General features: G+C 41.7%; 1 protein-coding gene across 7 annotated transcripts in view; it reads right to left on the reverse strand.

Annotated features, from left to right (window-relative positions):
- Positions 1 to 11,852: 11,852 nt before the first annotated feature.
- LOC125269546 (E3 ubiquitin-protein ligase DTX3L-like) overlaps positions 11,853 to 13,808 on the reverse strand; it is a 29,810-nt gene continuing 27,854 nt past the window's right edge. For 6 of the 7 annotated variants that reach the window (XM_048192436.1, XM_048192435.1, XM_048192434.1 and 3 more), the window contains 2 exons: positions 13,287 to 13,504; positions 11,853 to 13,138 (listed from right to left, as the gene is read on the reverse strand). In XM_048192436.1, the coding sequence (XP_048048393.1) occupies positions 13,069 to 13,138; positions 13,287 to 13,504 (288 nt within the window). In that variant the 3' untranslated portion in view covers positions 11,853 to 13,068. The remainder of the gene's footprint in view (positions 13,139 to 13,286; positions 13,505 to 13,808) is intronic. The other variant, XM_048192433.1, reaches the window with a different exon arrangement.

Here is a 13,808-nt window from a genome sequence, read left to right on the forward strand (position 1 = left end):
TTTAAGGAATAATGTTTATGCGTGGTTATTGAAAAAACAAAAAACTTAAGTCACTGAAATAAGGCCACAAAACTAATATTAAGTCTGTGTTCACAAACTTCTGGGTATTGGAGGTTGTAGACTAGAGCTTTTGCTTCAAAATTAATTAAAGATTATCCTGCCGACTCGTTCATATAAAACAATATATTGATTTACATTTTTTTAAGATGCTTTTGGTCAAGACACACAGTATGTGTGAAGGCATGAATCATCATGAATAATGCTGTGATTCACACCTGAGAAGTCAAAGACCTGCATAATGACCTGCATAATGAGCCCTATCAGTCAGGTAGGCTATGTGAAAAAACCCTCTGTGAACATGCTGATAAAAAGTATTAACGTAAATATAGTCTTCACTCTTGACAAAAAAAAAACATGATTTTTGTGATCTCATGCATGCATGTATTATTTACATCATGTAAAGAAATATTTGTATAGGTCTATTATAGTTTAAAGTACAGTATCAGTCAAAAGATTGGACGCATTAGTATTATAATGTTTTTAAGAAGCATCAAGCTCATCATGGTGTATATCAAACATACAGAAAAAACAGCAATACTGTGAAATATTATTACGATTTAAAATAATGGTTTTCTATTTTAATATACTTTAAAATATAACGTATTTCTGTGATGCAAAGCGTCTGAACATTCATGTTACCTCTATGGCATTTCAAATAGGTTTTTAGCTTAAAAGCATGAACATTTGAAGAAATATTGATGGATTCTCATATGTTTAAGTCAATTTTCTATACAGAGGAGTAATATTTATTCTATATTCTATATTTGTCATCACTATGAGCGCTGGATACTGTGTTTTCAATTCATACTTGCAGCTGGAGGGCGCTCTGTGCATATTTAGTTCACAAATGACTCCTAATGAAGAACAGACATACCATGTGACATTCCAGGAACTAACAGAGGCTTCCAGAGATCGCTAACCATGGCTATAACATGCAGATAGACACTTTTGAAGATAATAAATACACGATTGCGACGATGTATACATGTATTGACTCAGAATTTGCTTCTGAATAGCATTCGCTCCGTCAGTGTGGCCGCATTAGCGGATAATGAGCTGAACCACGGACTTCTGACATGGCTCCCTTTTTATACAGATTACATAAACAGAGAATATTTGTTTTCAATTTGATTTGACTTACACTATTTAAAACCTGACATTTCAATGTTTCTTTAGACATAAGTCTCATTTTTGTGTGATTAGTATTCACTAAGTTACAGTTAATTTTCTGAGAACTATCAGATTGGACTTCATTCAGAGGGACACAAAAGATCACGGCATCATGTTAGTTTTCTTTATTTTGCAAAAAGCACAACATTTTGTTTTTTTATCTGAGTGTACACAAATAAAAGTAGACATTCTATAGTTTCAATTGATATATTACTTATGTCTCTATGACAAAAAATTACAGAGTATTTTAAGTCTGTTTTGCTGCAATGTGAAAAAAAATCCTGGCAAAATGTGCCGGCACGTTTCCCAACTCCAGAGTGTTAACAATAAATCCAAGAGAGAAAAGTAAAGAAACACAACCACATTAACCAAACAAAACCAGACAGAGAACAAACTCAAACTGAGCGGCTTAAATAAACAAATAGCCTGTAAACACACTTCAGCTTTCTTTCACCTCAGAAACATCACTAAGCTACAAAACATGCTATCTATTGCAGAAAAGTTAGTTTATGCATTCATGACCTCTAGACAAGTTTACTGTAATGCACTAAGTTACAGTTAATTTTCTGAGAACTATCAGATTGGACTTCATTCAGAGGGACACAAAAGATCCGCATCATGTTAGTTTTCTTTATTTTGAGGGGCCGCATCATGTTATTTTCTTTAGTTGGTTGTCCTGCTTTCTCAATAAACAAGCTACAGTTAGTCCAAAATGCAGCTGTTAGAGTTCTTACTAGGTCAAGAAAATATGATTATATAACACCAATTTTATCATCTATACACTTGTTACCTATTCCGTATCAATTGCAAAGTGTTGCATCTGACCTATAAGACCCTAAACAGTTTAGCTGTATAAGTATAATTCCCTGGCCAGAGACAGGTTCAGATGTCCTGCAGGCATCTTGGCCTTGTTGCTCAATAAAGTCTTATTTTGCTTCTGGAACTTGCCTCTTGAGCTTCATTTGCAAGAAAGAGATGGCTTTTTTCCATGGGATAAAATTGGCGAGCCAGCCTGGAGCGGTCCGAGGCCGACATCAATGAGAGGATGGACTCAACTGGATTGGTGATCGATTGCACAGAACTCTCAGGCTGTTTGAGGCTGTGGCTATGTTTCATTTCATTATGGAATTATCTTACCTTTTGGATTAATTTCCTTTGGAATTGCATCACATGACAATGCTGCTTCACATCAAGCTCCCGGACTCAATCGTTTCAACCAGTATGGCTGATTCAACACACACAAACACTCACATTACACTGGACTTCTACAGACAATTCACACATTAAAAAAATCTTTTGTACATAGTATGTTTGTTCTTAGTGTTTTCTTCCACTTAATGTATAATACAGTTTGAGTTTTGGCAGAGTTTATGGTATCTGAGCTTTTCATTTTGTTATACATCAAAAATAGCTTGAAAGGAGGGTTAAGACCATGTTGTATTTGTGTATCCTTTCATAGAAGCTAGGCTGAGTGTTCATAAGCGTGAAAACACCAGCAGAGAGGTGTTGAAAAAAACTGCGGATACCACTTCCAGTGTGGGCGCAGCCACAGAAGTGAGAAACCGATTGATAGGTGATAAGGTGATCAGGGTGGTTTCACGGCATGTCCCACGCACGGAAGGTCTGTATTGGCAGGTGCTCATGAGCGGAGAAGTTGAACTGTTAGTCTTATGGGCCAGAGTTTGTCTAGTGTTTGTTTAAATGTTGAAAAAGTGTGTGATATTTATTGTCTTAGTGTTGGGTGTTAAGTGTGTTGTATTAACCATTTGTCAAAAGTAATAATTGCACTGGCTGTGTTGTGTTGTGTATACAACTAAGTGTTGAACATAAATATTTTTTTGACTGCTTTAACCCAATTAAACCAGCTGTGTCATTGTCGGCACATCAAACCATGCTGTATTTAAGTTACCGTAACTCTTCAACAGTTTGCACTATCAAAATATTTCAAATTACTAGTCACAGACAATATGAGCTTTTTGGTATTACGGTAAATTCTTGCTTTCCATTAGCAAATGAAGGCAGCTTTCCGGGAGAGCGGGAAGGAAGGATTGGAACAGAGAGATATGGAGCGAGGCAGGTTAGAGAGTTTTGGATTGAATAAAATAACAAAATAAATGAACAAAAACATAGCAAATCACTACACAGCACAAAAGGTGATTGGGATGATTTTTGATGAGTATTGGGAGGAGGCTGAGAGGGACGCTTTCGGCTTTCGCATGTGGTGTGTGCATGTGTATATGTGTGGCTATTTAAATTTTATTTACAAACTCACCACACACATTAATGGTTAATAACTGTAATTTCTAGAAAGTCATTTGTGTTCTGAAAAAAAAAACACATCTTGCACTTGAAGATAGCACATTCTATTAGAATTTTACAGTTAAAAAAAAAAAAAAAAAAATACACAAAAACAACATATTTTAGGGTTCTAAAGGTTTAGGGATTCTGAGGCATAGAAATCAGAAAAATCACCAAAAAACATGCCCAAAAATTGGCTTTGCCGACTGTTTGTACCATCCAAATTGCAGACGCTGTGATCTAAAAAGAGAAGCACAGCTGTAAATGAGAAAATAAGAAGTACCTGTTTTTTTCTGCCCACAAGAAGAAATAAACAGTGACTAGGGGCTTCATTTATAAAGCGTGCGTATGCACAGATTTGATCCATCTGAGAACTGAAACCAATTCAGCTGTGTGCAAGTTCAAGATCATTTGCGATTTATAGATTTCACATCTGAAAGAGATGCGTATGCTCATTTTCTGTGTGTATGTTCATTCTATGAATTACATGAACACACATCAGAAGAAATTATCATAAGTTCAAATTTAGGATGGTGTTCTGCACAACATTTTATAAATAAGGCCCTAGGTGACTTGTGTGTGTGTTAACAGAATAACTCTCATGGCTGAGTTGTGAGCCAAATGCACAGATGAAAAGAAACCATATTCATTGACAAAGAGAAACTAGAATTAGAAAAGAACACTTGTTTCTCTCTCCTATAGCAAAAGTAAATGGTGACTGTGTGATATGAGACAGAGAGAGGAGGAAGACAGAGAGCAAGAGTTCACCCTTTATTAACCAAAAAGTGGCGAACCAATTCCAACATACACTTTGAACAACACTTTGAGAGATTTTATCAGTATATCTTAATATTGTCTGATCACCCAGGTGTGTCATGATTGATCACAGGAAGCAAATGCGAGTTAACTGGTTTATTAAGTGGAAGACAGAATTGCACACAGTCACTTAATAGGCGGGCCTCTGGTGACGCAGGGATTGAGATGGTCGGCTGGTGATTCGTGGCTGTGATGAGAAGTGCTGGTGAAGTAATCCAAGGTCCAGACATAGAACGAGAACACGAAGAACACCGAACTGGAACAGGTGAAGACACGACTAGAACTCCGGGCAGGAACAGGACGGAACAACACAGCACAGTACACCAAACAACGATCTGACGGGGAAGAAGAGAATGAGGTGAGCTTATAAGGGGTAAGAGAATGAGCAGCAGCTGGTGAGGTGATGACTTGCAGCTGGTTCCACTGATGAGCCACGTGGCCTGGACACACACACACACACACACATACACGCCCACTGCTGTCACAACACAGAACACGCGACAGAAAGGAAACAATGCATCTGCGAACCGTGACAGTACCCCTCCTCCTAGGAACGCCTCCTGGCGTTCCCGACTCCCTTACCTGTCGATTGTAATCATCGATAAGGGTGTGATCCAGAATGTCTCTGGCAGGTACCCAACTCCTCTCCTCCGGACCGTAACCTTCCCAGTCCACCAAGTACTGAAATCCGCGTCCCCTCCGCCTAGAGTCCAGAATACGGTTGACCGAATAGGATGGTTCCCCGTCTACGAGTCGCGGCGGTGGGGGAACCGGGGCTGGCGGATTAATGTTGGAATGAAACACGGGTTTAATTTTAGAGACATGGAAGGCGGGATGAATCCTCCTGTACGCCGGTAGAAATTGGCGAACCAATAAATTTGGGAGCCAGAAACGGAGAGGAATATTCTTGGTAGAAAGCCACACTTTTTGTAGGGCCTTCGGCCTTGGCCTTGGTGCGCTCCCTCACGGGAATCTGGACTTGGCCAATCCACCACACACTACACTCAAACGCCTTAACCTTCTCCGGATCCATGCGTACTCCCTCAGTCGACACGATGTACCCTAGGAAAGGAACAGACTGTGCATGAAAAACGCATTTCTCCGCCTTGACAAAAAGCCCATTCACCAACGGCACAAACTAGCAACCTGTGAAGCACTCGTCGAACATGCTGCACGTGCTCCTGGAGAGATGAGGAAAAGATCAATATGTCGTCCAGGTAGACATATATGAATTGATCGACCATATCTCGCAGCACGTCGTTGACGAGTGCCTGGAAGACCGCGGGGGAGTTGGAAAGCCCGAACGGCATAACCAAATATTCAAAGTGCCCCCTAGGGGTGTTAAAAGCGGTCTTCCATTCATCCCCCTCCCTGATGCGGACCAAATGATAAGCATTCCTTAAATCCAATTTTGTGAAAATAGACGCTCCCTGCAACCTCTCGAAGGCTGAAGACATTAACGGCAAAGGATAGGTATTCTTTACCGTTATGTTGTTCAGCCCCCGGTAATCAATACAAGGTCGCAGAGATCCATCCTTCTTACCCACAAAAAAGAATCCCGCCCCCGCTGGAGAAGAGGAAGGGCGGATGAACCCCGTTGCCAGTGAATCAGAAATATATTTCTCCATAGCCTCCCTTTCTGGAACCGAAAGTGAATATAACTTGCCTTTAGGCGGAGATTTACCTGGCAATAAATCTATGGCACAGTCATAGGGACGATGCGGAGGGAGAGAAGCAGCCCTAGACTTACTGAACACCTCCTTCAGGTCATGGTACTCCGTGGGCACGGTAGACAGATCCACTGCTTCCTCCTGCAAAACAGAACCAGAGACAGACGAACATGCAGAGACAAGACAAGACTCATGACATTCCTTGCTCCAGGCCACAATGGAATTCTGGGTCCAGTCTACTCGGGGGTTGTGTTTGGTGAGCCAGGGGTGACCTAGAACGATGGGTGTGAGGGGGGAATCAAAAATCAGGAACGATGTGAGTTCGGTGTGGTTTCCGGAGGTGATGAGCGTGATGTTCTCGGTGCTGTATGAGATGGTGGGTAGACTCTGTCCGTTGAGGGCGTGCACCGCAATTCTGTTGGTAAGAGGGTTGAATGGAATGTGGAGTTTAATGGCAAAAGATCTGTCCAGAAAGTTACCTTCAGCCCCGGAATCCAACAGTGCTTTGCAGTCGTGCGTGTGATTCGACCATCTCAATCTCACCGGGAGGAGCGTAGATGTAGATGAGGTCTTCTCGGCGGAGGTCCCACCCGACAGTAGCCCCATTCTTACTGTCGGGCTTGTCCTTTTAACGGGCAGTTGTACGCGAAATGGCCAGCTCCGCCACAATATAAACAAAGTCCCTGGGACCTCCGCCTTTCCCTCTCCTCCCGGGAAAGCCGAGCTCGACCCACCTGCATGGGCTCGTGATCTTGAATCGGGCTGACCGTGTCCCCGCCGCTGGATCGCGGACCTTCCATTCCGCCAAGCGATCTGTGGATAGGAATCCTCCGCTCGACCCTGGTCAGTCGAGCATCAACTCTTAGCGCTAGATCAATGAGTCCATTGAGTGTAGTCGGAAGATCCAGCGCGTAGATCTCCTTCTGGACACGGTCCGCCAGCCCATGCAGGAACATGTCCCACTGCGCCTCCTCGTTCCAGTGACACTCAGCCGCTAACGTGCGAAATTCGATGGAAAAATCAGACACCGACTTCTCTCCTTGACGTAGTTCCGCCAGTAACCTGGCGGCTTCTCTCCCAGCGACCGACCGGTCGAAAACACGCTTCATCTCTGCGGAGAGTGCCTGGAACGAGGCGCAGCATGGATCTTGGTTCTCCCACACCGCCGTCCCCCACAGAGAAGCCTTCCCGGTGAGTAGGGTGAGCACGAACGCCACCTTGCTTTGCTCCGAGTTGAAAGTTCGAGGCTGTAATGCAAAATGCATAGCACATCGAGTTAGAAAAGCTCTGCAAAAGTTCGGTTCACCTGAGTAGGATTCTGGCACCGGAAGACGAGGTTCGGGACTGGTGGAGTTCTCAGATGTCGGGGAAGGACGGCCGGTGTGGGCGGCGCAGCGGGACTCCGAAGAAGCTGGAACTGCTGGGTGAGCTCGGACACCTGCGTCACCAAAGCTTGAACCGCCCGCCCGGTCTCGTTCAAATTCTGCTCCTGGGAATCCATTCTGCGAATACTGCGGTTAATAAACTCCTCCAACGCTGTCTGCGGGTTACTCGCTGCTTCCATCCCTTGGTCAGATCGTTCTGTCATGATTGATCACAGGAAGCAAATGCGAGTTAACTGGTTTATTAAGTGGAAGACAGAATTGCACACAGTCACTTAATAGGCGGGCCTCTGGTGACGCAGGGATTGAGATGGTCGGCTGGTGATTCGTGGCTGTGATGAGAAGTGCTGGTGAAGTAATCCAAGGTCCAGACATAGAACGAGAACACGAAGAACACCGAACTGGAACAGGTGAAGACACGACTAGAACTCCGGGCAGGAACAGGACGGAACAACACAGCACAGTACACCAAACAACGATCTGACGGGGAAGAAGAGAATGAGGTGAGCTTATAAGGGGTAAGAGAATGAGCAGCAGCTGGTGAGGTGATGACTTGCAGCTGGTTCCACTGATGAGCCACGTGGCCTGGACACACACACACACACACACATACACGCCCACTGCTGTCACAACACAGAACACGCGACAGAAAGGAAACAATGCATCTGCGAACCGTGACAAGGTGAAAACTAGTGAAAGCAACACTATGTAGTTTTTCAACCTCAAAATAATGTCTCTAAAATTATTTCAATGGTAGAACAACTCTTAACCGGACAAATTCTTCTGCCGCTGCTACCTGAGCAGCCTCCTAGCTGCTACAACCACACTCTGCAAGTTGGCTTGGAAAATTCGACTATGTAGCCAATAAACAGCTTCAGTGTGGAAAGGTCTGAAAGACATCACCAACTACAAGACACCATCCCCCAGCTCTGTGGAGAATCAACGACTGGCAGACGATCTGAATGAGTTTTATTGCAGGTTTGAAAAAACACCATTCACACCTCCAACAACCCCCCTCTCCCCCACTCCTCCACTTCAGTTCAGTGAAGATGACGTGCGCCAGGTCTTCAGAAAGAACAAGAGAAGAAAGGCACCAGGCCCAGACAGCGTTTCACCAGCCTGTCTGAAAACCTGCGCTGATCAGCTGGCCCCCATCTTCACACAGATCTTCAACAGATCACTGGAGCTGTGCAAAGTCCCCTTCAAACGCTCCACCATCATCCCCGTCCAAAAGAAACCCAAAATTACTGGACTAAATGACTACAGACCTGTGGCTCTAACGTCTGTGGCCATGAATTCATTTGAAAGACTGGTTCTGGCTTATCTGAAGGACATCACTGGACCCTTACTGGACCCCATGCAGTTTGTTTACTGAGCAAACAGGTCTGTGGATGATGCAGTCAATATGGGACTGCATTATGTTCTCCAGCATCTGGACAGACCAGATCCTGTTTGTGGACTTCAGCTCTGCTTTTAACACCATCATCCCATCACTCCTCCAGCCCAAACTAACTCAGCTCTCCGTGCCCACCTCTGTCTGTCAGTGGATCACCAGCTTCCTGACAGACAGGCAGCAGCTAGTGAGGCTGGGAAAATTCTCATCCAGCACCCTCACCATCAGCACCGGCGCCCCTCAGGGCTGTGTCCTCTCCCCACTGCTCTTCTCTCTCTACACCAACGACTGCACCTCTAAAGACCCCTCTGTCAAGCTCCAGAAGTTTGCGGATGACACCACACTGATCGGCCTCATCCAGGACGGTGACGAGTCTGCTTACAGACTGGAGGTTGAACAGCTGGCTGTCTGGTGCAGTCTTAACAACCTGGAGCTCAACACGCTCAAGACAGTGGAGATGACCGTGGACTTCAGGAGAAACCCCCCTGCTCTCCCCCACTCACCATCATGAACAGCACTGTGGCAGCAGTGGAGTCATTCAGGTTCCTGGGCACCATCCATCTCCCAGGACCTGAAGTGGGACAACCACATTGAGTCCATTGTGAAAAAGGCCCAGCAGAGGTTGTACTTCCTTCGCCAGCTGAGGAAGTTCAACCTGCCACAGGAGCTGCTGAAACAGTTCTACTCTGCCATCATCGAATCCATCCTCTGCACTTCACTTACCGTCTGGTTCAGCTCAGCTACCAAATCTGACCTCAGAAGACTACAGAGGTTAGTCCAGTCTGCTGAGCGAATCATTGGTACAACCCTCCCCACTCTCCAAGAACTGTACTTATCCAGAGTGAGAAAAAGGGCAAAGAAGATCACTCTGGACCCCTCACATCCAGCACACTCCCTCTTTGAACTGTTGCCATCTGGTCGACGCTACAGAGCTCCTGAGCACCAGAACGACCAGACACAGGAACAGTTTCTTACCTCAAGCAATCCATCTCATGAACACTTGACAAACACGGAACACACAACACTATTACACATTATTTACTTAAAACACTTATTTATATCTCAATTTGCACACATAACTGTACATACAATTGTCTATAATATATATTGTTTTTTGCTTTTTTTGCACTTTGTCTATCTTGAAAATTTGTATATTATTATTTTATTCTTTTTATTATGTGTCTTGTCTTGTCGCTGTTGCACTGTGGAGCTTTCTGTCACTAAAACAAATTCCTAGTATGTGTAAACAACATACCTGGCAATATAGCTCTTTCTGATTCTCATTCTGAATAATCATGCATGATCTTACGATTCTACAGAATGCATTTGAACTTTTGCACCAGGTCCTGGGGCAGGACTTTGGAGAGTGGTTTCATATCTGATATATGGAGATAAAAATAAATATAAAGAGACATGCTAGATGTGGGTACTATGACTGTATTATACACTGACCTGTTATATAAAGACATCTGTAATTTGTATTAAAGAAATTTGTATTTTCATTTCAACCAGGCGATCCCATGATCCCACAGATCTTCGATTGTCTGTCGGACATCTCCGGACATCTCATGGATGAAAGATCATCACTTGCAACTCAACCTAGCAATGTTAAAGCTTCTGACAAGCATTTAATTACTTTCCCAGCTGTTTATGTTCACTTAAGACATTATTGATTGTATTTGTTAAAAAGTCCGGGTTCGGTCCAAATACCGAGCTCAGAGCCCTCTCCCCAGACAGCACACCAAATACACATACAATTTACTTATCTGACTTAATTGTAAGTGTGAACTTGTGAAGTGACGTTACACGATTTGACTGATTTGGATCATGTTACATATGGTGACAGCACACTGCTTTAAAGGAAAGGAATGAAAAGCGGCATAATGTCTCATAATCGTTGGAAGTCAAAATCAAAAACAAAACTAAACCACATCCCTAAGTCATTCTTGAGAGCAAAAGGGCCCCTACGCAACTTGCATACTTTGCCTAAAGGGAGAACCGGCACTGGCCACAGGCTCTGCACCATCCTACCTCTGCTCTCTCTTATGAGTGTACATCCAGGAGCCTGCGGTCGGTAAGTGAGCGGCACCTAGCGGTACCATCACAAAACTCTCAAAAACGTTTATGTTCACTGTTCCTTGCTGGTATCTTCCCAACCCTTTCCGGATAGCTGCTTCCTGACAGTTTTCAAGATGCTGTTGAAATGTCATCATTTCTGTGACCACTTAACTGTAAATATATTTATTTATTTATTTTACAGTTAAGTTCATTGAGATATTGTTTAAAATGTTAATTTTCAAAGGGGGTGTACTCATTTACGCAGAGCACTATATTACTATATTTTATAGCACTATATATATTTCACTATATACTACACTATATTACTTTGTCTATGCTCTTGCTATTTTTTAATCCTAAGCATATTCTGAGCGAAGGCTGAAACTTTGTTTTACTACTGTAGCACTTCTCATGTTTATTGCCTCTTTAAAATGTATCACTTGTTTTCCTCACTTGCAAGTCACATTGAATAAAAGTGTCTGGTAACTGTAAATTTGAGTTAACAAAATAAAAAGTTATCTCAACTTTTTGGAGCAAGTAGAAGAGGGCGGAGCTTTAACAGCTCAACAACAACAAAGCTGGAGAATCTCACGCAGCCAAAATGAGGATTGTCAGTAACGGTGTTCAGCCTTACATTGTTCAAACCGGAGTCGACACTGATGGAGAGACTCAGGAAGAAGTTACAACTTTTAGAATGAAACTGGACGTTTCTGAATGGTTAGTGGATAAATTTATGTAGTTGCTGTGGAGTTGACTAACCTGGGAAGAAGCTCATTGTAGTCCCTACCAGCTGTTTGTTGTAGTCCTTAAACAGTGAATTCTTTAAAAGAAAATATCTCTCTTTGCATTGAACTTTGAGCGTCGTAACTTTGCAGATGTTGTTTATGATCAAACAGCAACATTACACACTAACTAAAGTAAAAAGAGTCAAATCATAATCAACCACCCCTTTAATTTTCAAACCTAGAAGAGAAACACACTGTAACAAAAACTTGTGAACTTATATGAAAATTATGATTTTTTTTTTTATTTGTGACAATATGTTTACAATATGTCTTAAAAAAAAATTCCAAAACTTAGAACTAGAAATAATTTGTTCTATAAAAGTTGACATTTTCATCACGACTGAACAAAAATCAAGATGCATCATTAGAATGTGATCTGAGATTGTCTTTTTCTTTCTGAAATCAAGAGCTAAAATATTGAGAGATTTACTGGGAAAAAGCAAACATTTTAAAAGGAAAAGCAATATGACATTTCAGAGGCAGCTTACAAAAGACAAGGTGAAACATCAAGCTGAACCATCGTATTCCCATTAATCATATCTTCACTGATTTGTACTATTTATAATTTATTTATAATTTACTAATTGTAATCACATTAATATAAGTTTTTCAATAGTCCCATGTTTAAAAAAGCACTACACATGATCATGACAAAAACACAAGTGCCTTCAATTGTACTTTATACGCTCACTTGACTGTTCAGCATGAAAATCATAAGAAAACTCGAGGCTAAAACATTTATTACAATTAAACATCATGAAAGCCCATCACCTTAAAATAATTAAAAGCATACATACATGTATAAAGTGCATGGGAAAAGCACTTAGACCCACTGAAAATGTTATTTTATTATACACTGACATACACATTTTACCAATAATTTTTATTGCATATTCATCTGCTCCAAGTAAAGCTAATATTAGGTGTTTCTGAGTAGATATTCAAAAGAAAATGAAAAACAGAAATATTCTACTTGCATAAGTATTTAAACCCTTTATATTAATATTATTTCTAGCCCTTTCTTTGCTGTAATAACAACTTTAAGATGTTTGGGCAAGTATCTGTCAGCATTGCAAAATGACTGGGAGTAATTTATATATCTCAACAGATTTGTTCCAGGACTTTCAGGTTGGTTGTAATCGACTACACTTTTAAAACAGCAGCACAGATTGTCAACAGGACTCTGATCAGGACCTTGACTGGGCTGCTGGGTAGTATATGGTTGGGTGGGATATTCACCTATTGGTTGAAGAATAGAGTTTCACACAAAAAGTTCAATATATAGATTGTTTTAGTAAACTTCTCAAGGGTCTGAATACTTGTGAATGTAAGCATTATTTATAAAATATGTGTATAATAAAATTGAATGATCATAAAATGATTTATTTGTAAATATCAGGCTTAGATATGCATTCAGGAACATACAAATCAAATGCTTATTCAATGCCTTTGGCCTTTAACTCATCTTTCACTCTCTTCAGGTAGTCAGGGTCTGGATAGCCGTAACTGTGGACAGAAAAAAAATAATAGAAATACATTCAAGTTCAAATACACTGCTGTTATTACATGAAACTCAAATAAATGTGTAATGTTTGATTAGTGGTTTTGCAGAACATGATGGACAACTGAAAGCAGAGTTTACATGAACTCATACCTTTGAGGTCCACCAGATCTACTGGTCTTATGATGAATATCATTCCAGGTGACCACATTATCCATGCCGGTAGTTGTAGATTTCCCGACAGTAAAGATCAGTTTCTGTTGAAAAGCCCTGTGCAGCAGTGAGAGCACTTCATTTCCTTCATAATTGTCAGGCAAGTACGCTTGACGATGTGTCCCAAGAAAACGTTTCCCTGGGTTTGGATGCTTCTCCTTAAAATGATTTTAAAAAGACTTATTACTATGCCAGAATGTTAAACAAAACTATATACAAATAGAAAAGGATCTACAAGGAGGTCACATATCAGGGAGGATTCTGGTTTATAAATAAGCTAATGAGAAGTGTGAAGCTATTTATATTTTTTATTGTGTGTTTTAATTGTTTTTCTGCAGTTCATGTGCTTCCTCAACATCAATCCTGCTCCTGGAGGGCCGCTGTCCTGCAGAGTTTAGCTCCAACCCACTCTAACACACTTGTAAAGCCTTGTCCAATTACCCACACTTGCTGTCTTTGCAC

This window comes from Megalobrama amblycephala, linkage group LG6 (assembly GCF_018812025.1).
Source record: "Megalobrama amblycephala isolate DHTTF-2021 linkage group LG6, ASM1881202v1, whole genome shotgun sequence".
Lineage (NCBI taxonomy): Eukaryota > Metazoa > Chordata > Actinopteri > Cypriniformes > Xenocyprididae > Megalobrama > Megalobrama amblycephala.